General features: G+C 41.5%; 1 protein-coding gene across 1 annotated transcript in view; it reads right to left on the bottom strand.

The window, feature by feature from the left end:
• The window catches only part of AGBL1 (AGBL carboxypeptidase 1), a 471,358-nt gene that overhangs the window by 376,513 nt on the left and 67,286 nt on the right, over window positions 1-27,559 (bottom strand). The window contains exons 6-9 of the mRNA XM_058156548.1: window positions 17,571-17,608; window positions 5,661-5,869; window positions 2,289-2,448; window positions 306-379 (exon numbers count right to left, since the gene is read on the bottom strand). Coding sequence (XP_058012531.1) covers window positions 306-379; window positions 2,289-2,448; window positions 5,661-5,869; window positions 17,571-17,608 — 481 coding nt within the window. The remainder of the gene's footprint in view (window positions 1-305; window positions 380-2,288; window positions 2,449-5,660; window positions 5,870-17,570; window positions 17,609-27,559) is intronic.

Here is a 27,559-nt window from a genome sequence, read left to right as displayed (position 1 = left end):
ATGGGGTGAGCTCCCGTTACTTGTCCCAGCTTCTGCCAACCTAGCAGTTTGAAAGCATGTAAAAAATGCAAGTAGAAAAATAGGGACCACCCATGGTGGGAAGGTAACAGTGTTCCGTGAGCCTCTGGCATTTAGTCATGCCGGCCACATGGCCACAACATGTCTTCGGACAGCGCTGGCTCTTCAGCTTTGAAACGGAGACGAGCACCACCCCCTAGAGTCGGGAACGGCTAGCACATATGTGCGAGGGGAACCTTTACCTTTACCAAGCACAAGGCAGCTTGCTACAAAAGAAGGTTACTTACATCCTCCTTATTTTCAGCGTCTTCATTCTCACAGTCTTTCTCAATCTCTTCCTCGGTGTCTTCATCAAAATAATCTGCAAAGAAAAGACAACTAAGCTGAGAGTCAACGTTCAAACTATCCAAAGAAGTGCGCTCTTCCCCACATGGGTGACTCGGGCACTGATAGCATCCACAACACAAAAGTAAGTCTCAACTTTCTTTCTTTTTTTTGTTTTGTTTTAAAAAAAACTGTTCAATAAAAAATTTTTTTAAAAAAAAGTCTCATCAAAGGAGAAACAACATAACTATGCATTTGTAACAAGGGAAAAAAGCAATATGCAAAACAAGATATTTTAACCAAAATCACAAGCAGACACTTGAGGGCAATTTGCATGCATCTTAAATAGAATTTGCTGTCTGCTCAACTATTTTTTTTTTATCTTTTATTCAGATAACATAATTGCAGGAAGTTATTAGTGATCCTGCATGTTTTTGTCTTGGTTTATGGTTTGGAGCTTCCACCATCCTGCCAAACTAATGAGAAGAGATCATGCTGCATGAGTTTCTTAAATCTCAAAGTTCTTCTCCTCCTCTCAACCAGCAGCTATGCTGGTCATGAGGGGAAACCATCCCTCAAGACAATGCTATCGTCGAATTAATAAAACACTTACAAAATAACATGCAAGTTTTTGCAGTTCCAAAAACGATTTAATTAGAATAGAATAGATTTTTTTTATTGGCCAAGTGTGATTGGACACACAAGGAATTTGTCTTGGTACATACTATTTATTTATTTATTTATTTATTTATTTATTTATTTATTTATTTATTTATTTATTTTGTCAAACACAACAGTATATATAAGTATAAGCATGAAATGACTAAATGAAATTGTATACAGTCAAAGGGAATATTAGGACAGGAACGGTAGGCACGCTAGTGCTCTTATGCACGCCCCTTACAGACCTCGTAGGAATGGGGTGAGGTCAATAGTAGATAGTCTTTGGTTAAAGCTTTGGGGATTTTGGAAAGAGACCACGGAGTCAGGTAGTGCATTCCAGGCTGTTACTGTTACTGAAGTTATATTTTCTGCAATCAAGATTGGAGCGGTTAACATTAAGCTTAAATCTATTGTGTGCTCGTGTATTGTTGCGATTGAAGCTGAAGTAGTCTTCGACAGGAAGGACAGGACAGGAAGTACTCTCAGTGTACATAAAAGAAGAGATACGTTCATCAAGAATCATAAGGGACAACACTTAATGATAGCCATAGGGTACAAATAAGCAATCAGGAGAGATAACAGGTAAAAGTATAAACATAATTTGGATACATGAAAAGGGTAAGTAAAAAGAGTAAGTCTGCATTACTATTACTACTAGTCTTCTCATTGTTCCTATCACCCATCTCCTCCCACTTACGACTTTGTTGCTTGTATCCTTATAATTTATATTGATTGTTTCCTGATTGCTTATTTGTACCCTATGACTATCATTAAGTGTTGTACCTTAGAATTCTTGACGAATGTATCTTTTCTTTTATGTACACTGAGAGCATATGCACTGAGACAAATTCCTTGTGTGTCCAATGACACTTGGCCAATAAAGAATTGTATCCTATCCTATCCTATCCTATCCTATCCTAGCCTAGCCTAGCCTAACCTAGCCTAGCCTAGCCTATTCTATTCTTCTTACTGAACATATTTTGCCTCCTGCGGAGATTTATCCTTCTGCAAACATCTACATTACCCTAAGTGGGCTGTTATCTCTTCTCAGTGCATAGGTGTATATTTTGCACTACAAAGCAGCAGTTCAGCAGTTCGAATCCCTAGTATAGGTCTCCTGTATGAGCAGGGGGTTGGACTAGATGACCTCCAAGGTCCCTTCCAACTCCATTACTGTTAAATGAATCAACCCTCCTCATCTGAATATTGGAGACAGAGAGAATTCCTCCCCCCCCCTTTTTTTTTTTTTTTCCTTTTCTCCGTGGGACTTTGAATCAACTTACCTTCAGGTCTGGGAAGTGAGGATTCTGTTTTCCCAGGAATGGGGAAAGAATAGGAACTGCTAATTGTAGCCGAAGGAAAGGGCATCTTTGGATAGGTTTTCCTGAGGATCTGAGTCACTGTATTGACAATAGGGTCCAGATTCTTGTTGAATAGGCTGCCCTAAACAAGAGCAAAAAAAAAAGAACATTCAGATTATCATTTTTTTTCTCCCTGGCTCAGATAGCTTCACCGATGGAGAATGCAAGGGACCTATTCTGTTCAATTAATTATAGTAAATGTGATTATGTCCCATGTGTTTTTCTATCAAATTAACAGTTACAACTTGGCGGCCATCGTTGAATGGGGATCTGAAGGCCACATGCGCAGTGTTCAGGAACGCAAGCGACAACATTGTTCCACCACTGGTTTAAAGATAAAGGTAAAGGTTCCCCTCGCACATATGTGCTAGTCCTTCCCGACTCTAGGGGGCGGTGCTCATCTCCGTTTCAAAGCCGAAGAGCCAGCGCTGTCCAAAGATGTCTCCATGGTCGTGGCCGGCATGACTCAACGCCAAAGGCGCACAAAACGCTGTTACCTTCCCACCAAAGGTGGTCCCTATTTTTCTACTTGCATTTTTTACGTGCTTTCGAACTGTTAGGTTGGCAGAAGCTGGGACAAGTCACAGGCGCTCATCCCATTAGGCGGCACTAGGGATTTGAACTGCTGAACTGCCGACCTTTTGATCGACAAAGTCAGTGTTTTAGCCACTGAGCCACCACGTTTATTTGGTTTATTTGTTGATAAATAGATTTTTAGGGCCCCGACGTATTCACTTTGCAGAGTTGCCTTTATTCCAGAGGCGACTGACAGATTTTCGGCTCAGAACAAATGGGATGAAAACCCAATCACATTCTTACACAGATGGTCATCGCACAGCTTAGCAAGGAAGCTATATGATGGCTGGGGCATTCTCTTTTCTTCTCTCCAGTATGTGAGCCAGCAGCAAAAAGTTTCCAACACTGTAAAATGCTACTCTTTTAAAATGGTAAAAATAAAAAATGTACTGATGATAGAGGTCATTTGGCTCTTGGGATAAAAATCTTTTAATTTGTTGGAAGCGATGGGCAGGTTCTTATCTTGAAACCACTATCATTTCAGGGTCCCCTTCATGCAGATTTTCTTTTTCCAGTTTTTAGAGTCTGGAAATTAACTCAGCTTGTTTGTGAAATGGAACCAATACAATAACGATGCAGTTTGCTAGTGTGACCAACGAAGGTTGTGCCTATTGCTTTATCCCTCAATCCAAAGTAGCCCAAGATGCAAAATCCGTAACAGGATTAAATATTTTAAGATTAACAAAAAGCTCTGGGGTCGAATACATATTTTGCAAACCTCCCTCTATTTCTACAGAGAGTATTTTGTTTGCTTTGCATTTTTGGGCGAACAAATCTCACTCTCGTATCTCTCGGACAATTATGTGTTTCAGAACAGTCATCCTTCCAACTTCTCTGAATCTGGTGATACAGTGTGTCTATCTATGAAGGAAGGCTGCATAGGAGAATACAGATGTTTAAGGACATTGCATACAAAAAGGACATTTGATTAAAAAAAAAATCCAATACTGAAAGAAATGTGAAATTCACACTTCCAAAAAAAATGCTTACAGAGGCAGAACTGAGATAGAAAAGATTGAATGAATTATTTATCCATAATTCTAAGAGGAAATGTTACATGATTTGGGGGATGTTCTTTTAAACTTGTACCTTAAAACTGGATTAGTTAATAAAGAAAATAAGACTCAACCTGCAAGACATTGCTGTCTACAAACTAATTTCTCTGCTGAAGTTATACTTTATGTTAATTTACATCCACAATTTCCAAAAGACAAGGGGTGTTGAGAATAAATTAGAGTGTTTATACTTTATGGAGGACTTTATACTTTCAAGGACTTTTGAACTTTCAGCTTGAGGGTGATTTCTCAAGACTAAGACTACCTAATCCATGTCTACAATAAAGGTAAAAAAAAAACTTTAAGCACAAGAGATCATAAATCTAAACATCAATATTTCACCCTTGGCTATGAGTTTCTTTTGATCACAGTCCAAATTTGCTATGTCTACTTAAATGAAAATAAATATGCAAAATCATCACATAATAATTACACTACATTTTCCATGGGGTATGTCTGTTTTTAAGTGATGGATTTCATCATTGGGACAATTTGTAAGTGGCCATTATGGACCAAGTCTAAAGAAGATAAATGGTATGGAATGTCTTGGCAACTACAAAGTCCTAATTCATTAAAGACACATCATGTGTCCTGGAATATTGACTAAATATATATTATAGATCAATTTATCATTAAAGCAGAGAACTTAAAGCATAGTGTGTAAGTCAAATGTTTTAATTTCAGTTAGTTTACCTAAATATGGTCCATCTTTCAAACCGAACTTAATTTTGGGTTCTGCTACCTGTTATTGACCTGTCAAGGACAATCTCTTGAAACTACCATTAATCAATAGCAGACAATATTGGTAATTCAGAGTTGAACTGAGGGGATCAAAGGGCACCAAGGATTCCCCTATTAACCCCAACAATTCAAGTAAGATTGAAAGGATCCTTGGTGTTCTCTGAGCTTGCTTGTTATCTTGCAAATGTTTCATTACCCTAACTAGGTAACATCATCAGTGCTAGCACTGACTAGCAGTGATGATGTTACCTAATAAGGGTAATGAAATGTCTACACGAAAACAAGCAAGCTCAGAGAGCACCAAGGATCCCTCATTTCAATCCTGAGCTACAAATATTCTCCTTTATTGGTCAAGCAAGATTCTCTACTTTCCCACTGCTTTCACCATCTATGAATACATATGGAGGAGGATTAACTGGGGTCATTAAGGGGAAAGAGGACAATCTACCTATTCCTCATAGCATGTGGCTTCAACCTAACATGGTGTCCCGATATGTTAAGGTGAAAATAAACTCAAGGCAAGCAGGAGACAAGCTCAAGAAGGTGGCGCAGTGGTTAGAATGCAGTACTGCAGGCTACTTCTGCTGACTGCTGGCTGACTGCAATTTGGCAGATTGAATCTCACCAGTCTCTGAGTTGACTCAGCCTTCCATCCTTCCGAGGTGGGTCAAATGAGGACGCAGATTGTTGGGGGAAAGATGCCGACTCTGTAAGCTGCTTAGAGAGGGCTGTAAAAGCACTGTGAAGCACTATATGTCTAAGTGCTATCGCTATCAGAAAGGCAACAGGGATATATAATTTTAGGAGTAGAAGAAGTGAGATTTCTATCACAATCATCTGGTACAATTGGCAGGCCGGAGCGCAACTATCTCTAAGGCTGAGCTAAACTCAGGATGTTACACAAACATGAACATTTGCTTACCTGAGTTGTTCTGAAAAGCATCTCCATGCCATGGACAAAAAGGAAACTTTCTCTCCCAGAGCGGACATTGGTGACATGCTTGAGACAAAGCAAAAGACCCCTCCGGATTAGAATGTAGTTATTTGAATTGTCTCGATGGTGCCAATCTTGATACAACCGGAGCAGCTGGCAAACATAACCTCTGTGTACAGCTCGGCGACTATTGGACTCTGTAAGCAAAGAGCAAATCGACTGAGCAGCTACGGGAAATGTGTACAGATGGATACAGTTCGATTATTAGACATTGTAATGAGTGGGAAAAATTTTGGTTCACTGAAAAGATGAAAGGAAAGTTAGCTGACTTGTCCAACCAGAAAGGACAGAAGCTTGAGAAAAAAGCAAATGCCAATGAGCCATTCAGGAGGTTGGGTTTCCCTTCTCAGGTGAACTTTTAAAACAGGCAAGAGTAACTTGCCTCTTGCCTCTTTTCCTTTCCTTTGAGAGGTCGTGTTTTCTCTTCCATAGCTGGCGGAATTTGGATGGCAAGCTAGGATTTATGAAATGATTTGAGCCACGGTGGCGCAGGTGGTTAGAGCACGGTACTGCAGGCTACTTCCGCTGCCTGCCGGCTGCCTGCAATTTGGCAGTTCGAATCTCACCAGGCTCAAGGCTGACTCATCCTTCCAGCCTTCCCAGGTGGGTAAAATGAGGACCCAAATTGTTGGGGGCCATAGGCTGACTCTGTAAACCACTTAGAGAGGGCTGCAAAGCAGCATATGAGTCTAAGTGCTATTGCTATTTACAGAATTTGCAAATACAAATCTGTTGTATTTGATGGACCAGAATAATTGTGAGAGATTGTAGAACTAAATGTGCGCAATGATATGTGGGGATGAAAGACAGCATACCCTGAATCTGGATACTGGGTGGGGCAAGAGACTCAGAAGAGACCCTCCCTAATTTTTTGAGAGTAAACAAGATGGGAGGAGAATAGAATAGAAGGGAAGGGAAGGGAAGGGAAGAGAAGAGAAGAGAAGAGAAGAGAAGAGAAGAGAAGAGAAGAGGGAGGGAGGAGAGGAGGAGAGGAGGAGGGAAGGGAAGGAGGAGGAGAGGAGGAGAGGAGGAGGAGAAGAGAAGAGAAGAGAAGAGAAGAGAAGAGAAGAGAAGAGAAGAGAAAGAAGGGAAGGGAAGGGAAGGGAAGGGAAGGGAAGGGAAGGGAAGAGACCTTGGGGGTCTTCTAGTCCAACCTCCTGCTTAGGCAGGAAACCCTACACCACTTCAGTCAAATAGTTATCCAACATCTTCTTAAAAACTTTCAGTGTTGGAGCATTCAGAATAGTACTTGGAACTCAAAAGACAAAGAAAACCCTGTTTGCTTTGCAAATACTTTGAATGCTATTGTGAGCTGCCCAGAGTTATATTTTAAGATGGATGACCATACAAATCAAGAAAGGAAGGGAGAGAGGGAGGGAGGGAGGAAGTTTGTATGAAAGTCAGCAAGGCTGTAAGACTGCAGTTTTGGTGCACATAAGGTTATGAAATGGGTAATGATAGAGAAAAAAATGGTAAAAATGTCCTACATTTAGCAGTACCGAAAGCACCGGAATGTGTTTGTGCTGCTGTGCACAGTCCTTTTGACAAAAGCAAGGTGCATTTGGCTAAACCTATCTTCATAAAATCGCCTGCTGAAATTCTGCAGTTCGTAAGTTCACCAGCTGCCTTAACTGACAACATACCGGAGAGCTCAGCTAGGCCTGAAACAAAGACAGCTGCATTACAGAAACATCCTGACCTTAAAAGGATCCCTTTTTTGTTGTTATTATTGTTAAAGGTCAAACACATCAAAAGCTGTCAGAAAACACATAATCACAGAGACTAGTGAGTGCAGGCGTTGGAATAGCAATCAGGAGCAGCCATTCAGACTGTCTGGCATCTGGTATATGCGCCCTCTACTTTTCTAGTCTCCAGCTCCAAATGGCAATATCAGACTGACTACCAAACCCAGGGGTGGGCTGCTGGGGGTTCGCAGGGGTTCAGAAGAACCTCTAGCTAAGATTCTGTGCAGTTCAGAGAACCCCCAAATCTCAGTCCTGGCTGGCTCCGTCCACCCCGCCCCTCCCAGGAGTCCCCACGCGGCCTGTTTTGGATGCAGGCAAGTGCAGGGTGCACACGGAGGCTCAGGGAGGGGGAAAAACGGAGCTACCGGAACTTTGGGAAGGCCGGGAACGGACCCGTTACTGGCCTCCGGAGCCTGGGGAGGCGGTTTTCACCCTCCTGGAGGCTCAATAAAAGCCTCCGGAGCCTGGGGAGGACAAAAATGCCTCCCCTCCACTGTTGTGCAGGAGACCAACTAGCTATGACCACATGGCTATGCCCACCCAGCAACTGGGTAGAGAACCCCTTGCTAAAATTTTTGAAGCCCACCCCTGAGCAAACCCCTTGTGTCACTGAAGGAAAGAGTTGTATACCAACTCCATTGATCAAACCTTGGCTTGCCTCAAAGATAGTCATTAATGCTTATGACATATAATTATCTGCCAAGATTAGGGATCTTCCCAACCATCTCCCCAAGGCTACAGAAGCATCCTTTAAAAAAAAAAAAGGAAAGAAAGAAATCGGAATAATTGCTCTTCCCCTTCTTGTAAAAGAATTCTAGAACCAACCTCTCTTTCATTCGGCTTATTCAAGAGGCTTTAAAAGACTGGCTGCTTGGCCTTTTGTTATCTGTCTTATTCTGATTTTCAGTCATGTTGTACAACTCCTATCGTTCCACACACTGCTATAATTTGGTTATGGTTGTAAGCTGTTTTAGAAACACGCCATGACAGTGGTGGGTTTCAAACATTGTTACTACCGGTTCTGTGGGTGTGGCTTGGGGGACGTGGCATGGCTTGGTGGGTGTGGCGTGGCGTGGCGGATGTGGCTTGGTGGACGTGGCAGGGGAAGGATACTGTAAAATCTCCATTCCCTCCCCACTCCAGGGGAAGGTTACTGCAAAAATCCCCATTTCCTCCCCATCAGCTGGGAATTGGGAGGCAGAGAATAGATGGGGCGGGGCCAGTCCCATGCCATGCCCATCAAGCCATGCCCACCAAGCCATACCCACAGAACTGGTAGTAAAAAAAATTGAAATCCACCACTGATCATTCTATAATCAACAGCCCACATTGGATCCAAGCAAGAGTTTTTGGGCATGACAGCCTCTTTTAGAAACCATTCAACAGATTGTCATGTCCAGCTTTTCTTATTTGTATGTTTTGTCCCTCAAAAAGACAATGCAATTGGATTCCCCAGTCCACTTTTTTGTTCCTGACGCCACCAACCAAAGGCTCTGAGATCAGCTTCTACATGTTAATTACTTTCCAAGTTGCATCAGTTTCTAACGCTGGGGAAAGCTTCCTGGTTGACAGTGATAAATATGGCCATCAGATTAAAACAACTGGCTGATAAACAAATTACTCACTAAAAATAAATACTGGATTACAACTTTTGGAAAACTGGAATAGTTATGGTAAGAGCACCCCCGTGTGGAGCTAACAGAATACAGGTTGTAAGAAGAAGAAAAAAAAGATTTGGGGTGCGCAGGAGGAAAAAAACAAAGCAATAATATTTCAACTATCTCCTGAAGAATTGTATTTATATCAACTCAAAATTTTACACTTGTTTACCGAAGATTATATAATCCTGTGCTTCTTGGTGTAAACTGCAGCATCCATCATAAATTACAATATTAAATAAGCAAAATTTTACTTTTTAAAAGTGCACAAACTCCACAAGGCTATGTTGCATGCCATGGTTACAGGAGTGGAAATATCCTAGTGATGTCCTCGCCCAGGGGTCTGCAACCTTAAAACACTCAAAGAGCCATTTGGACCCGTTTCCCACAGAAGAAAAAAATGCCAGGAGCCACAAAACCTGGGTGGGCGTGGCCAACTCCACATCACTCACTCCCACCCTGACACATGACTCCCCTAGCAACGCCTTCCCAGCCAGTTATTAGGGCAGAGAACCATTTGTCCTTGTTCTCTCTCTCCCTCTCCCCCCCTCTCTGTATCTCTTGGGTTTCCAAGGTCAGGCAAGGAGTGATTGGGAGGGGAGGGTGAAGGGTGGGGCCAGCCAGTGATGGGACAGGGAGCTGCAGCAGAGGGACCAAAAATGCGGCTCCGGAGCTGTGGGTTGCTGACACCCAATCTCGCCAAAACAGACAAATGTGTTTCCATTATTGAATTTGATAAGTAGGGAGATAGTATGGAAAATAAAAGAAAGATATTAGCTAAGGGACCAGGAGAATAACATGACTGGGCTGGATTAGGCCACGTTACACCAGAAATGAAGATTCTTTTGTTTAAATGCTTGATTTTTCTATCAAACATTTCCAAAATGCATGAATAGGTGTTTCCTTAAAACACTCATATCTGAGGCACGAAGTGAGAATAGGATAGGAGCAAGTTAATATAGGAAAATATATGCATAGGTGACCATTCCGTTGCAACTATACTGCTGTATTAGAGATCCACAGTGTTGAAGAGGTAATGGCTCAGGTGATAGGATATAAACTAAGGTAGCTTTCTGAACCATATTTGCAAAATATAGAACAACAGAGTTGGAAGAGACCTTGGAGGTCTTCTACTCCAACCCGCTGCTCACGCAGGAAACACTATACCATTTCTGACAAACCATTGTCCAATTTCTTCTTAAAAATGTCCAGTGTTGGAGCATTCACAACTTCTGGAGGTAAGTTGTTCCACTGATTAATTGTTCTAACTGTCAGGACATTTCTCCTTAGTTCTAGGTTGCTTCTCGCCTTGATTAGTTTCCATCCATTGCTTCTTGTCCTGCCCTCAGGTGCTTTGGAGAATAGCTTGACTCCCTCTTCTTCATGGCAGCCCCTGAGATATTGGAAGACTGTTATCATGTCACCCCTAGACCTTCTTTTCATTAAACTAGACATATCAATTCCAGCAACCGTTCTTCATATACTGTATTTTAGCCCCATGAAATGAGGATAAATGAAAACTTCAGCACCATGGAAAGTACCACACCTACAGGACAATGCAATTGGATTCCCCAGTCCACTTTTTTGTTCCTGACGCCACCAACCAAAGGCTCTGAGATCAGCTTCTACATGTTAATTACTCATATCTGAGGCACGAAGTGAGAATAGGATAGTATGTATAAAATACAGTATATGAAGAACACCATGGAAAGTACCACACCTACAGGCCTTGAGATTCTGGACTTCACAGCCATGACTTGCAATATTGCAAATTAAATCAAGTCAAATAATCAAATCTCTATTATGGTCATAGACCAGAATGTGCAATGCTGCAATTAATGTCAGAGACAAGCTACTTGATAGGAATATATGAGAAACGATAGATGGTTCAGATCACAGGTATCTCTAGTTCAGTATTTTGTTAGTTCATGGCAGGCTAGCTGAATTCAGAAAGCTCACAACCAGAAAATAATGGCAATTGCTCTCTTTTATTCTGGGTCATTGAAATCTGTTAGATTCTGACTTTCACTCAAAAGGTAATTTGCAGACTTCAGTGGTACTAGCCATTAATAGCCACACATTTATCCTACATCTCTGTAAAGTCATCTAAAGTGATGCCCATCACTACATCTAGTGGAACAGGCTTACAAAAAAACATATACACAATACATACATACATATGTGTCTACATATACACAACCAATTCAGATCAGAACAACTTAGGCAAAGGGGCTTTAGAAATTCCATCATTCTTCACCAACTTATAAATCACTTTGTATGACCATGTAATCCGGGGTTAAATCTACTTACCTTCCTCACTGGTTTGGAAGTGCACACATCACATGCGCATGCACACTTCTGTGCATGCACAAAAACCTTCTGCGCATGCACAAAACTTTCTGAGCATGCCCAAAATCTTCTGCGCATGCACAGAAGGTAAAAAACACATTACTTCCTGGTTAAAACCTGGTTAAAACCGGACACCCAAGCGGGTGGGCGGAGCTTTGCTCCACCATCACTACCAGATCGCCGAACCACCAGCCACGATCACTACCGGATTGCCAGATCCAGTGAGAACCGGGAGCATTTCACCCCTGATGTAATTCCTTAATTTGGGGTAGAGTCATGTTGAACATGGATGGATGGAGCTGAGCATTTACTGGCTGGATGCCCTTCCTGACACCACATGGTGTTCGCAGATATTTTTTTTCTTTGTGCCCCAGGAGAGAAATATCTGCCACTACTTAGGATTTATCTCTCAACTTTCCGAGTGGGAAGCAAACATCTTCATCACTAGACCACTACACCGCTCTGTCTCCACCAACTTATACTTAAACAATCAAGATTTTAAGCTAAATCTGTTCGTGAGGATTTTGGGAAACGTCCAAAATTGCACATGATTTGATTTTCCTTTTATAATAGCAAAATAGCACTTATGTACTGCTCTATAATGCTTTACAACACTCTCTGGGCATTTTACAATGTCAGCATATTGCCCTCAACAATCTAGGTCCTCATAATAACTGTGAAAGGAGGACAAGATTCCTTAAAAAGAATCAGATCTTCATGGATTTGAACCAGATAGTGACCTGGTTTACCCACTGCTATGCTTTATTGATTGGACTACAATTTAACAGTCTGTTAAATGGAAATGGAACAAGTTACATTACGAGGCTGTACAATACATAAACCCAATTATTATTATTTTTTACTCTGACTACTAGTAACTATCTAGAAAAGGCATTTTCTAATTTTGCTGCCCAGGAATCAATGCAATTCACATTAACGTGTGTGCTTTATCACCCAGCTGTGCTCGGTGAATCCTGAATTTCTTCACCGAGTTCACATTATCACATTTGTACTGATACCCCCCAACGAAGACATCCTGGCACATACTATTTGCCTGCTTGAGGTCTTCGGGGACTATTTTTTCAAGACTCAGAACTCAAACACTAAGATGTTCCATCACTGGAGGTTTTCAAGAGACTGACAATCATTTGACCAGGATGGTAAGGTCTACTGCCTTGAGCAGAGGGTAGGACTAGAAGACCCCTGAGATCCTCTCCAGCCCTATGATTTTATATATTCTATATATGCATCGACCAGTTTTCTTGCTCAAGAATAGAAATGAGAAAACTTCACAGTTTAATAACTAACTGAAATATATACATAACCCACGCCCACAAAAAAAAAGGAATAAAAGCAGAATGTTGTCATTTTCTATTACACGTGCAATAATTTCACTAATGTATGCCTTATCAAAGTGTAATACACAATGCTACCTCCGCACAATAATTTCAGTTCCCATTATGTGCCCAAGCAGAGGTAAAACTTGCATTAAATCAGCGGGGTCTCCATGGAGATTCCCCGTGTTATGATAGGGTAGCATTGAACACGCTTCCTAATTATTATTATTTTTTTTTAATTCAAATACAGGGGAAATAGCTACAAAACTTCACTGATGCGAATGGAGGAATACCTTGCTTTTTTAATCCTTAAAGCTATCTATTGGTGGTAAGAAGGTTTATTTATTTAAAAGAAATCTGAGAGGAAAGCATTACGGCAAGTACTTAATCCTAAATTAGACCAGGGCACTAAATATATTGCATTAAATTAGGAACTGAAGCAGGATGACAGCTTGTCCATTATCTAGGTGAACCATAAAAGAGCAGGCAATTGGAGCCAATATGAAAGAAGAAAAGTGTAAAGTCAGAGAAGACGATCTTCTCAAGGAATATCTCTTGCCATAAAAACTGGAAAAGGAGTTTTTTTTCCCCTCTCTCAGTAACACTGTTCATCAAAAAAAAAAAAACCACAACCCCCCCCTCCCTCCATCTCCATTCTCATGGTTTTGCTTTAATGCTACTTCAATAATGTCAGATCCCTGGAGCTGGTGAGCAAAAGAGAAGGTTTTTTTTTTAAAAAAAATCCGTTCCCATTGATTTCCTCTTTCTTAATATTCGTTTCTGTTCTAAAAGGTGAAGGGAGAACCAGAGCTGGCAGATTAAGATTTAAAACCTCAATCGAGGCGTTTCCTCATTGTGATAATCTGACCTTTCAATACCGGTTGAAGATTGATGCTGTCATATTATTTGTGAATTGAGAACTTCAATCAGTAGGTTTTAAAGAGCAACTTCTATTGCTCTGGGTTTCTTTTCACAAAAAGTGCTCAAATACTAATGCTTGTAACAGAATAACAGAGTTGGAAGAGACCTTGGAAGTCTTCTAGTCCAAGGGTCTCCAACTTTGGCAACTTTAAGACTTGAGGACTTCAATTCCCAGATTCCCAGATTCTGGGAGCTGAAGTCCACAAGTCTTAAAGTTGCCAAGGTTGGAGACCCCTGTTCTATTTCAACCCTCCGCTCAAGCAGGAAACCCTATACCACGTTGTGACCTAGCCTCACTTAGGCATAAAAGACACACTTAGTCTTAAACAAACCTATTTTATTATAACAGCTGGGAATTACTTCTTTCCCAGCTTAGTCCAAATTAATTCCAAAACAAGTCCTTCAGAAAAAGTCATTTGGCCTTATCACAGACCTTTATCTTCTTTGGCACCCTGCCAAAGGCTTTTCTTGGGAAAGCCCCACAAAATTCAGAAACAGGAGACACCGACTAGAAACAAATGTAGCAACATTGCTTTCCTACAAAGAGCCCAAGAGCCTTTGCTGCTCTTTTAAGCCTTATGGGAGGGGCCAATAATCTCCTGGCCTTACTCCCAAATCATCCTTTTTTCTTTAGTTGCTCTTGCCTTCTGGCAGCTCTTCACATGCGTGCACTAGGAACAGACTCCTCCTGTTCCTCTGCCTCTCGCTCTCCACTTCTGGAGGCTCCAGAGTCCACGCATCGCTCCCAGATGGCCCTGGCCTCATCTCTGCCTCCAACGCAGAGCTCTCGTCCAGGCCTTCCCCAGAGTTCAGGACTGGCCCATGGTCCTCCCCAGCCTCCTCACTGTCCGACTCCTCTGCCAGCTCCGCAAGCTGTTGGTGGACCACAACATACCATTTCAGACAAATGGTTGTCCAATCTCTTCCTATAAACTTTTAGTGATGGAGTACCCACAATTCGTGGAGCCAAGTCATTTCAGTGATTCATTGTTCTCACTGTCAGGAAAATTCTCCTTAGTTCTAGGTTGCTTGATTCCTTTGACTCATCAAGGTGTGGGCAAGAATTGGGGCAGTGAAAAGAAGGGGACGCTGGTGGGTGAGAGTGGAAAAAGACAACATAGGCTTGTGATTTACCATCAGGGAGACTGATGAAGAAAAAACATTCTTCGATTGGAGACAAAGCTTTATTAAATTCTGGTAATAAATGCCCCATTATTTTTGGAATGGGAGAAAGAGACACAGGATGATATAACACTGGCTTCAGGAACATTCACTCTTTGTGCGAGGTCCTGTTTTTTTATTTAGTAGATACTTTAAACCCTGAATAAATAAGGCTGCTGTTGAGTGTCAACATAACTTAGCAATGTTCAGTGATTCTCCAAAGTTTTCCTTCTCTGCCACCAGGAACCTTTCCTCCTCCACAAAAAAATAAAATAAAAAATACAGATATATATATATATATATATAGATATATATATATATATATATATATATATATATATATATATATATATATATATATATATATATATATATATATATATATATATATATATATATATCCTGGTTTCCAAAATGTCATCTCATCTCTCCTTGAAGTCACAAAGATCCCACTGTAAAATTGGAAGTGTCTTGGCGACGTTTCGACGAAGTCTCATTCGTCATCTTCAGGCTTCAGCTTCGTGCTTCTGGGAGCAATGTGTGATCACAGCTGTTTCTTCCTTTTAACTGCTAGTGGGGGTTTGAACTGATTGGGTGGGAGGTTGTTCGGGTTTTCTCCCGTGTAAAATTGGAAATGTCTTGGCGACGTTTCGACGAAGTCTCATTCGTCATCTTCAGGCTTCAGCTTCGTGCTTCTGGGAGCAATGTGTGATCACAGCTGTTTCTTCCTTTTAACTGCTAGTGGGGGTTTGAACTGATTTAAACCCTGAATAAATAAGGCTGCTGTTGAGTGTCAACATAACTTAGCAATGTTCAGTGATTCTCCAAAGTTTTCCTTCTCTGCCACCAGGAACCTTTCCTCCTCCACAAAAAAATAAAATAAAAAATACAGATATATATATATATATATATAGATATATATATATACAAGCTGCTAAGCCAATATCCTGGTTTCCAAAATGTCATCTCATCTCTCCTTGAAGTCACAAAGATCCCACTGGGATAGTGGCGGCGGCAGTGATGTAAACATCTGTCACTCCCTCCTTTTGGTGGGTCTGGTACATCAAATACCAGTGTACATCAACATCCGCATACACATCGGTATACATCAACACTGAGAGCTTATGCATTGGAGACAAATTCATTGTGTGCCCAATCACACTTAGGCAATAAAGAATTCTCTACTCTACTCTACTCTACTCTACTCTACTCTACTCTACTCTACTCTACTCTACTCTACTCTACTCTACTCCATTCCACTCCACTCCACTCCACTCTACACTCCACACTCCATTCTATTTTATTCTCTAGGGCCAGAAGCTGGATCATCCTTAGCAAAAACATTTTTGTAAAAGTACTAATATATTTTGTATTATATATAATTTATAATTTATAAAACTACTAAGTCTGTATTACTATTAGTATCAATCTTCTCATCGTTCCTATCACCCATCTCCTCCCACTTATGACTGTATGACTGTAACTTATTGCTATATCCTTACGATTTATATTGATGGTTTCCTAGTATGAATACAAATGCTTATTTGTACCCTATGACTATCATTAAGTGTTGTACCTTATGATTCTTGATGAATGTATCATTTCTTTTTATGTACACTGAGAGCATATGCACCAAGACAAATTCCTTGTGTGTCAAATCACACTTGGCCAATAAAGAATTCTGTTCTGTTCTGTTCTGTTCTGTTCTGTTCTGTTCTGTTCTGTTCTATTCTATTCTATTCTAATATTGGAAAGGTTTTTGGAACCTTTCCAATATTTCCTGCCTTGCACCTCCAATTATTTGTGGACGAGAACTCCACATATTCCTACTGTTAAAGATTACTGGGGGAAAGGTTCTCCTGGAATTAAGTTAGACGCTTTATTGAAAGATGCTGAAGGAAAACATTTCACAGAATTTACAATTCAAGTATGATTCAAACTAGAAATCTGTTCAAATAGACAATATATTGGCTGCTGCTTACACAATTCCCTGCCTTAGATTAATTATTCTAACAGCATCCTCCTTATTGTCATCCCTACTTACGAAAATGCCCCCTGAGCCCTCACATGTCCTATAGGCATTCTTGCAAAGCAAAACAAGGGTGATAAAACTCACTGCTTTGAGTTGGAATAAGAAAACAAGACATGTGTAAGTGGAGAACCTCTTGGCAGAAGGGAAAGCGCTAAACCAAGAATTAACCTTAATTTGACTTCTGTCACAAATGACGACTCACAACCACCATTTTGTGACAGCACCCACAAGGGGCTGTCTAAATCCCAAGGATTTCTCCTGCCCTAAATTGTTCTCCGAATCCGGGAGAAAACAATTCAGTAGACCTGAGAAACAACTACACTATAAATGCTGCCCTTTTAGAGGTTGGCATCGCCAACTTGGCAGCTTTCTTCTTTTCCTTTTCTTTATAACTCGTGTACTGTACCCTAAAGTGAGGTAAATATAGTGTGACAGGTTCAAAGTATCACATGTCCTCTGCGCTGCATTTTTCCAGGCTCAGGGTCCCCCGTTGCAGTTGTGCTGAGGAGTGATCCTAATTAGAATGGAGGAGGGAAGAGATGGGGAGAAATGAGAGCATTTCTGTGTACACAGACAGCACAGGAAACAGCGTGTAAGGGAGAGGGGAAAAAAATGAGAACGGTATAAAAGCTTACTTGATTTCAGCAAAGCTGCCAGAGCTTCAACTGCTGCCCTAAGGAGAGAAGAGGGGGAGGGGAAAGGGAAAGGTCATTTTCTTCCATAATTTTAGTAGCCTTTGGCTTTCTAAGCTCTCCTGTGGTTCCCTTCCCAGCAACTGCAAATTGATAGAAGAGCTCCAAAGAAAAAGGTTTTATTTTGGCATTCTTACGGACGTGGAAGGCTTCATCTTTAATGCTTGGCTTCATGAGACAATTAGACCTGGAGCCCTTGCATTAGCTGATCTGCACTGGGCAGTCAGTACAAATCAGGGGTGAAAATCCATCAGGTTCTGACAGATTCTGGAGAACCGGTAGCGGAAATTTTGAGCAGCTCGGAGAACCGGCAAACACCACCTCTGGCTGGCCCCAGGGTGGGGTGGGAATGGAGATTTTGTAATATCCTTCCCCTGGAGTGGGGAGGGAGTGGGGATTTTGCAGTATCCTTCCCCTGGAGTGGGGAGGGAATGGGGATTTTGCAGTATCCTTCCCCTGGAGTGGGGAGGGAGTGGGGATTTTGCAGTATCCTTCCCCTGGAGTGGGGAGGGAATGGGGATTTTGCAGTATCCTTCCCCTGGAGTGGGGAGGGAATGGGGATTTTACAGTATCCTTCCCCTGCCATGCCCACCAAGCCGCACCACGCCCACCAAGCCTTGCCCACAGAACCGTTAGTAAAAAAACTGGATTTTACCACTGGTAAAAATGCCCAAGTAAGTAGGGTTATATTTGGGGATTGCCACTACCTTTTTCCTAGAGCTGAAAGTATACGAGTGGCCCAAAGTTACCCAGCTGGCTTTTGTTCCTAATTTAAGATTAGAATTCCGGATTTCCTGCCTTCTAATCCAATGCCTTTAACCACTGCAGCAAACTTGCTTCATTTGGGCTCAAAAGATAGGCAGGATTGTACCTAACTAGAATGTGGATGGGTGACTACGAAAAAAATCAAGCGTTAAATATTAGACTATCTCGTTTGGAGTATTGTGCATTACACTGACTTGTTTGAGCTGTGGTGGTGGAAAAGGCGCCTGTGTATTCCTTGAACAGCAAAGTACTGGAGCACATAACACCAAGTACTGGAGCACATAACACCAGACATGTCACTAGAAGCCAAATCACGAAACTGCATCTCATTTGTTTTGCCCATGCCATGCAGGGGAATTTACTGGAGAAAGCAATTATGCTAGGAAGAGTTAGCAGTAAAGGAAAACAGGCCATCAAAGAACACAGTGGCTGGACACCATCAACGCTGACACCAGCCAGAGCACAGAAAAAACTCAAAAAAGTAGTGCAAGATTGGAAAATGTGGGGAGACATGGCCCATAGAATCGCTAAGAATCGAACACGACTGAATGGATAACTTCGCCATCATATTAGACTGGGAAATGGAAACAAATTAATGAGAAATGTACGTGGCTCGAAATTGAAATGTTGGGGGACTTTCTGCCACCTGAGCTTAGTTTTCTCCTTGCAAATGTTTTCTTACCAAATTAGATAATAACATCAGTGCTTTAACGTAAGAGCCGGCTTTGCTGGTAGTTTATGTGGGGCAGTTTTTCCCACCTGTCTTATAGTTTGTGAACCTGTTTCTGATTTGGCTTGATTGGCTGTATTGTTTCATCTTAAGAGTGTTCTTGATTGCACATCCAGCAATCAACATATGAATAAGGGACAACCATTGTAACAGGCAAACAAATGTTTGCAAGGGAAAAAAAAAACCCATCAAGCTTAGCAAACACCCAAAATCCCAACAATGGATATTTCTGGATATCCCAGAAATAGCTGGTAACAAACTAAGGGAACTATGTTCCCATGTCCACAAAGTCATTTGGAATCAATCTCAGTGTGAAACTGATATATCTTTAAGCTCTTTATAAACAAAGGCTGAACTGGCTCACGTTAACTTTGGCACCAACTCAATTACTGAGCTGCAGCCAAAAATAAATATTTCATAGCCATTCAGTTATTTCTCATTGCAAGTCCACTCTACAGCCAAGAAGAACTGAGATGCTAGCATTTCCCACCAACATCTACTGTTCCAAGGCTGCTGCTGTTTCTTCCTTGTTTTATATGCACAAATGTTTTGAAGCCCTAGAAGCAAATGAATGACATATAAAAGCCAGCGGGGCTGATGCGATTTGCTGGAACTTTGCTGATTGAAAAACAGGGGTGTGACCACTGTCACTGGAGAGAGAGATAACAACCAGATTGTTATTGACAGTTGGCCAATGCAATATTAACCAGTTTGGGCATTGGGATGCCACCTGCCAGCACAACTATTACCACAATCGATATGTGGTAAACCCTGAAATTCTTGTGCCCAATGGAGATTATAAATGAGGAACAAGATATAGGCAGTTTTAGCAAAGAAGGGAGAAGAATATTCAGAAGAAGAACTTCACCATTATCCAATGCAAAAGCCCTTTCACATTCACTGGAAGAAAACAAAAGCATTAGATACGGTGGTGTTATTGTTGTTGTTATACCGTATTTCATCGGTTCTGGATGCTCGACCAAACAAAACTTACATGGTAAGAAAAGCAGCAATATTGCTGTCCAAATTCCAACACCTGGATTAGTGGAACAGTATCCAATTCTCTGATGTTACAGCAGCAAAATTAAGTCTTAAAAGAGCAGGGCAAATATTTAATAATAATAATAACAACAGAGTTGGAAGGGACCTTGGAGGCCTTCTAGTCCAACCCCCTGCCCAGGCAGGAAACCCTACATCATCTCAGACAGATGGTTATCCAACATTTTCTTAAATCTATATTTCATATAGACTACTAACCTCCATTGACAATACAATTTAAGAGCTTCCATTCACCAAGAAATCATAGGTCATTCTCGGTCCTCTTCCTTCATAGTCACTTTTTAACATTATTATACCCCATGAACCAGCCCTCCATGAACTGACTTCCCTTCGATATCCTTCAGGATAAGAGTAGATCTAAGGGAGCTAGGTGGGATGTGGTGGCGCAGTGGCTAAGATGCTGAGCTTGTCGATCAAAAAGTTGGCAGCTCAGCGGTTCGAATCCCTAATGCCGCACAACGGGGTGAGCTCCCATTACTTGTCCCAGCTTCTGCCAGCCTAGCAGTTTCGAAAGCACGTAAAAAATGCAACTGGAAAAATAGGGACCACCTTTGGTGGGAAGGTAACAGCGTTCCGTGTGCCTTTGGCATTTAGTTATGCCGGCCACGTGACCATGGAGATGTTTTTGGACAGCACTGGCTCTTCGGTTTTGAATCTGAGATGAGTCAGGAAGAACTAGCCCATAGGTGCGAGGGAAACCTTACCTTTACCTTTTTAAGGAAGCTGGGCAGGAAAGACTCCAAAGGAGCTCCAAGTTCTTCCTTGATTATGTCACATACTGTCTTGGCAACACTCTAAAGCAGGTTTGCTGGTTGAGGAATTCTGGGAGTTGAAGTCCATAAGTCTTAAAAGTTGCTAAGGTTGGAGACCCCTGCTCTAAAGCCAACTGAAACGTAATCACAAATTCTTAAGGAATTATCTAAACATTTAAATGTCCTGTCCAGATTTTATAATCTCAGATGTTTACCAAGTTGGAGATTTTGAGAGTCTAGGGGCATTATTCCTTGCCTGAAGAATGATTTTAAAGCTACAGTATCTTCTAGACTAGCCTGACTAGGTGGCTCAGTGGCTAAGACACTGAGCTTGTCGATCAGAAAGGTCAGCAGTTCGGTGGTTTGAATCCCTAGTACAGGCCTCCTGTGTGAGTAGGGGGTTGGACTAGATAACCTCCAAGGTCCCTTCCAACTCTGTTACTGACTTGAGGAACCCCAAATATGAAGCTGTCTTTCTCTCTAAAGACATGTCTTCTTCTTGAAATAAGACAACCTAAGGACAGTATAGCTCCATACAGAGGCCGTTTCCATTCTAGAGATGTTTCTTCATAAAATATGCTCAGCAGGTTGTTATCTTCCTACTCTCCAAGTCCCAAACCTTCTTTTATGATTCTAGATTCCAAGGGACAAACAATTTGAATGTTGATTTAATGCTACTGCCTAAGTGGGAGGAGGTGATGGAAGGATAATTGAGAAATGTATGGGGATATTTGTTGAAAAGTGAGAAAAATAAAGAGAAAACAAAACTCTAAAGCATGAGAGGAAGAGACCATATGCTAGAGGGACAGCCTTAATCTTTTTTATGAGAAAAGACACGTGGCAAAACCTACACCAAAGTTTTGATTCATGGACTTTATTAATGGCCTTCACATCAGTATTCACTCAACACTGTCAAACTATTCACTAAGTTTGCACTACTATTAATCTTCTCATCGTTCCTATCCCCCATCTCCTCCCACTTATAACTGCATGACTGTAACTTTGTTGCTTGTATCCTTAAGATTTATATTGATTGTTTCCTAGTATGATTCTATTGCTTATTTGTACCCTATGACTATCATTGTGTTGTACCTTATGATTCTTGAAGAATGTATCTTGTCTTTTTGTGTACACTGAGAGCTTATGCACCAAAGACAAATTCCTTGTCTGTCCAATCACACTTGGCCTTGGCCAATAAAGAATTCTATTCTATTCTATTCTATTCTGTTCTATTCTGTACTGTTCTGCATAAAGTTTCCAGCAATAAAGAATTCTATTCTGTTCTGTTCTGTTCTATTCTGTTCTGTATAAAGTTTCCAGCAAGTCTTATTTATTTTATAAATCTACAGTATTTGAAAAAGAGGTATAGGAAGAGTAGCAGAATTTGAGGGCAGAGTTAAAAGAGAGATCAGCCTATAATCCCTACCTACCTAGCAACTAGCAAACTAAGTCCAACTTCCCTGTGAATTCCATTGACCCTTATCTAACTCTAAACAAATATTAAACATTAGTTGAGAAGAATACTTCTGCATAGGCATGATTAACAATAAATCAGTTTAATTTAACCTTCAGATGTGGACTCGATCTTTCATGCCTGACAGGAGGGGAGGGGCGCACACAGCATAGAAGTAAAAATATACTGTATGTCAATGGAGACAATATACAAATAATACTGCCTAATATTCCCAAAGCTGGCAGCTTTTTCATACACTGAATTACATCCCTTGTGATAGATCTGAGTCATTGAGGCATGGTGTATGTTACTGATGGGATTTGAATGTGTCTCACAAACATTGAATGAGTGATTCCATGAGTGATTTATCAAACTGAAAATTACAAGAAACTAGGACCCAAAAAAAAAGGTAAGATGTAAGCATATTAACAGAAAGCTCATTCCCAGTCCAAATCTATTATTTATTGGCTTGAAATTTTCATGATGGAGAGCCAAATCCTGGGTCAATTCCATTCTGATGTCACAGTCTATCCTGAATGTACCCTTATTCTGCATGCCTGAGTGGATGGTCTGGTCCAGCCTATTAAGACTTCATAAGTTAGCTTGTTTTTGATCCTTGTGTCACGAAGAGCCAATGAAAGATACATGCTCAACATTACAAGGCAAGATAGAAAGACCCGCACATGGATTAGAGAACAAACAAAAGTATCTGATATTGTCAAGAGAGTAGAAGAATTGAAATGGAAATGGGCTGGTCGCATAGCAAGAAGAACTGATGGCAGGTGGACCGAGGCAGTCTTAGAATGGATCCCACTTGATAAAAAGCATCCATGAAAGAGACCTAAAATAAGATGGATCGACGACATCAGCAAGTTTTGTGGGCCCAATCGGCAAAAGAAAACTCAGGACCATATGGGTTGGAAACAACAGAGAAGGGGTAGGGCCTTCTCTGTTGGAGCTCCTACGCTTTGGAACGAACTTCCCCCTGGTTTACATCAAATGCCTGATCTTCGGACTTTTCGCCGTTAGCTGAAAACGCACCTATTTATTCAAGCGGGACTGGCTTAAAAGTTTTATTAAATTTTTAATTGGGGCTATTTATGAATTTTAGGGTCTTAAATTGTTTTAAATTTCGGCCATTTTTGCAATATGCTTGGTTTTAGTTTTGTTTTAATGTGTATATTGTGGGTTTTTTTACTATTTGGCTGTACACCGCCCTGAGTCCTTCGGGAGAAGGGCAGTATAAAAATCTAATAAAATAAATAAATAAATAAATAAACATGCAGAACAGGCCTTCATCCTGCAGTGGACAGACAGTGGCTAAAATGATATCTTGTAATCATGATCAATGGCTTGAAATATGTGAACTCAGCCAACTGTAGCATACTTGAAAAAACAAAGTTTACCAAAGCACTGGGTTTTGTTCTTTTCCCAATAATTTAGCTCGTTTGGGGAATCATTCCAAAATCTCAAAAGAATATATATTTGTCTATACATTCAGTTGGTTGGCTAATCAATTAATTAATTAATTAGTGAAAAGGCAGATGATGACTCTACAAATTCTTTTAACAGATTGACTGCTCATTTTCTCTGACATAATGATACAAGATTCTTCACAATCTAAAAGCCATTGGAGCAAGGAAAACCTGTAGCAATCTGGCCACAGAGCTCCGAATGACAAAAGGCTTTTGAAGCCTCTCCAAATTACAGACTGAATTATACACAATGAAGCAGCCTGACAAATGCTGCTAGCAAATTAAATACACTCAAACTCTGAACAAGAGTGGGTAGGGGAATCCGCCATTGTTCTCCATGCCAAATGAAAATTGGATTATCCTACAAGACTGGACAAGGACAGTAATAAATGAAGATCCTGTTCCAATAATTTGCAGAAGTCCCATAAGATTTCAAACTACTAAGTGGCGAAGAAGAATGCCTGCCATGTCTCATGTACACTTCTCTCATGTAACATATTCTACTGTTTAGATGGGGGGAATAAATTCTTGCAAAGAAACATCTTAATTTTCCAGATTTATCCAGTATGCAAAATAAAACTTTTCTATGGAGCAATAGCACTTAGACTTATATACCACTTCACAGTGCCTTTACAGCCCTCTCTAAGCAGTTTACAGAGTCAGCTTCTTGCCCCCAACAATCTGGCTCCTCATTTTACCGACCTCGGAAGGATGGAAGGTGAGTCAACCTTGAGCCTGGTGAGCTCAAAGTGAACTGCAGGCAGCCGGCAGAAATCAGCAGAAGTAGCCTACAGTACTGCACTCTAACCACTGAGCCACTTCGGCTCAAATGATTGGAGTAAGAATCAGAGTAGCTTGCTACAACATTTGAACCCAAAGATTCAAGAAGATTCTGTCTTAAATTAAGACCTACCTTATTGTACCCTGGCTGTTGGACCCTAATCTCCTCTATAAACGTCAGTATTCGTCAGACAATGCATACTTTTAAGACACTTTGTAGATAAAAGATATTCCCATCAAAAGGGAACCTAATACAAAGTGTTCTCAAGCCATTGGTTGCTGATGTACAAGAGATAAGAGACCTCATTTTTAGGCTTATCTGCGAGGAGATAGCATGCAGCAAAACTAATTTGAAAACAGATGAATGAATGTAGAGAGCTGGAGACAAACTTAAAAAAAAAAGAGAGAGATCAGCTTACATAGCAAGATAAGAAGAAATTGCAGAAGACTATTTCATGGATAATGAATCCCTAACCAAAGAATTGGAATAGATGGGAATGGAGAGAACCACCAGAAGATCACATTGGCAACATCAAATTCCTGCCTATCCACAGTCCTTGATGAGAGCAGGGAAGTAAGATGAAAAAAATGGTTCTTAAACTTCCAGGAGTTTAAAAAGGCTGACATGAAATGCATCTCATCCATTAGGGCAGAAGGTAGAGAATGAGGGGGGCAGAAGGGAGCCATGGCATCTTCCCCAGCACCATAGTACAACGTAAGGGGCAGCATACCTGGAGATGTTCCAGGTAGGATGCCAATAGGAATAGCACTTAGACTTATATACCGCTTTATAGTGCTTTCCAGCCCTCTCTAAGCGATTTACAGAGTCTGCATATTGTCCCCAACTATCTGGGTCCTCATTTTACTGACCGTGGAAAGATGGAAGGGTGAGTCAACCTTGAGCCAGTCAAGATTGAACTCCTGGCAGTGGGCAGAGCTAGCTTTCAATAATGTTTTCTAACCACTGTGCACGATGGATGGATGGATGGATGGATGGATGGATGAAGCAAGGGCAGTAGCACCTAGACTTATATATCGCTTCACAGTGCTTTTACAGCTCTCTCTAAGCAGTTTACAGAGTCAGCATATTGCACCCAACTATCTGGGTCCTCATTTTACTGACCATGGAAGGATGGAAGGGTGAGTCAACCTTGAGCCAGTGAGCATCGAACTGCCAGAAGCCAGCAGTCAACAGAAGTAGCCTGCAGTGCTGCCTACTAAGCACTGCACCACCATGCCTCCATATGATTGCCTGATTCCAGTTTTTGGGACATCCTGAAGTCTCCAGCACTAAAACTGGCTAGCAATTGTATAAGCTGTAGTCCATCACATCTGGAGCCCAGCAGCTGGGAGATAATAGTCGCACCAATTGCTGTTGTGAATGAAGGTTGTGTAGAGATGCACCTTATTGAGTATCACTTGGGGGGGGGGCAGGTACAAAGTTGACAAGTGCTTCTCAGTTATGGGGCGAGCAATTTGCAAGCTGAAGACCAGGCTTTTGGAAATGATATATTTGGTACTCCAGCTACACCCTTTTGACTTCTCTTCTTGTATTTGTATCTGTTGTGTCTTGCCCGCTCTCACCGCAGCCGGGGTCTGCTTATCTGCTTCCGAACGCTGAAGAATGTCCTCCCGGCCCCAGCCCTGGCTCCATGCCCAGACAGGCTGAGGAGGGGGCATCTCCCGGCCCCAGCCCTGGCTCCATGCCCAAGCAGGCTGCAAAGGAGGGAGCACCCCCCGGCCCCAGCCCTGGCTCCATGCCCAGGCAAACGGAGCAGCTAGACCCCTCCCCCTCCTCCACAGCATGTGAGCCTGAGGAAAGTTTATTTCCAACAGCTGCTGATTGGAGTGACCCTCGCATCAGAAGACTGGATAGGCGGAGGCAACAGAAGGAAGGGAGGGGCAGGCCTTAATGAGTGCTGAGTCATGGAGCCACACCCCATGGCCTATATAAAGGATCTGCTTTCTGGCAGTCTCTGAGTCAGGCAAAGTCGAACTTATCTTGCTGAAGTCATTTTCTGGTCTCCTGCCTGCTCTGAGGACTTTGCTAGGACTTTGGGCAGAGCTGCAGAGGCAAGCCTGATTTGGATTTCCCTGACCCGGCCGTCAGTGGAGGAGTGGGACATGACAGTATCATTTAGTCTTTACTTCCAACTGCGAGGACTGACTACAGGTTGTCAGCAGCTGTCTTCATTTACCCAGGGAGCAGAATGGGGCTGAAACACCCCCCCACCCCACCCCCTTTCCCAATCCCAAAAAGTATGACCTTTTTTAAAAAAAAAATAGGTTAGCATTTTATCACCACGGTTTTGCAAGGTTTCTCATTTATTTTCAAACTACCCTGTCTGTAAGTCATTTTATAGACCTTATTTTAATGCATTTTGATTTTACAAGCTTGCACACAGCTGACATTGTGAAGTTGCAAATTGCCTTGAAAGGCCCAGAGAAATATTTCTTTTACTTAAACCAACCCATCCAATATACACATTCGGGGAGCAACCTTTGGCAAAAAGTGTTTTTGTTGCCGCTTCCTTTTGGGTTGACATTTTTAGGAACGTCTCTTCCACACCAGCAAAGATTTCAACTTCTACCTGGAACCAAACCATAGAAAACTCAGTTCTAGTACTTTGTTGATAGATCTCCGACTTGGCACTGCCAGCCTTGATAACAACCCGAGAGATATGAGTGATGTGAAAAGCCTTGACAAATTTATTATGGTAGGAACCTGCATATTGTTTCTGTCACTAGTTGGCCATCCCTTACTAAACTATTAAACATGGCCTTGCGTACAGCCCTGGAGATGGCAAGGATTCCAGAAAGGCTTCAATAAATTGTTTACCTTGGAAAATCATGTAAGATACATTTATACACCCTAACCTTAATGCTAATCCGGACTCATTTTGTGATTAAGCAAAGTC

The sequence above is a fragment of the Ahaetulla prasina genome, chromosome 13, assembly GCF_028640845.1.
Source record: "Ahaetulla prasina isolate Xishuangbanna chromosome 13, ASM2864084v1, whole genome shotgun sequence".
Lineage (NCBI taxonomy): Eukaryota > Metazoa > Chordata > Lepidosauria > Squamata > Colubridae > Ahaetulla > Ahaetulla prasina.
The sequence above is the reverse complement of the archived record's forward strand: the minus strand, read 5'-3'. Positions and strand labels throughout refer to the sequence as shown.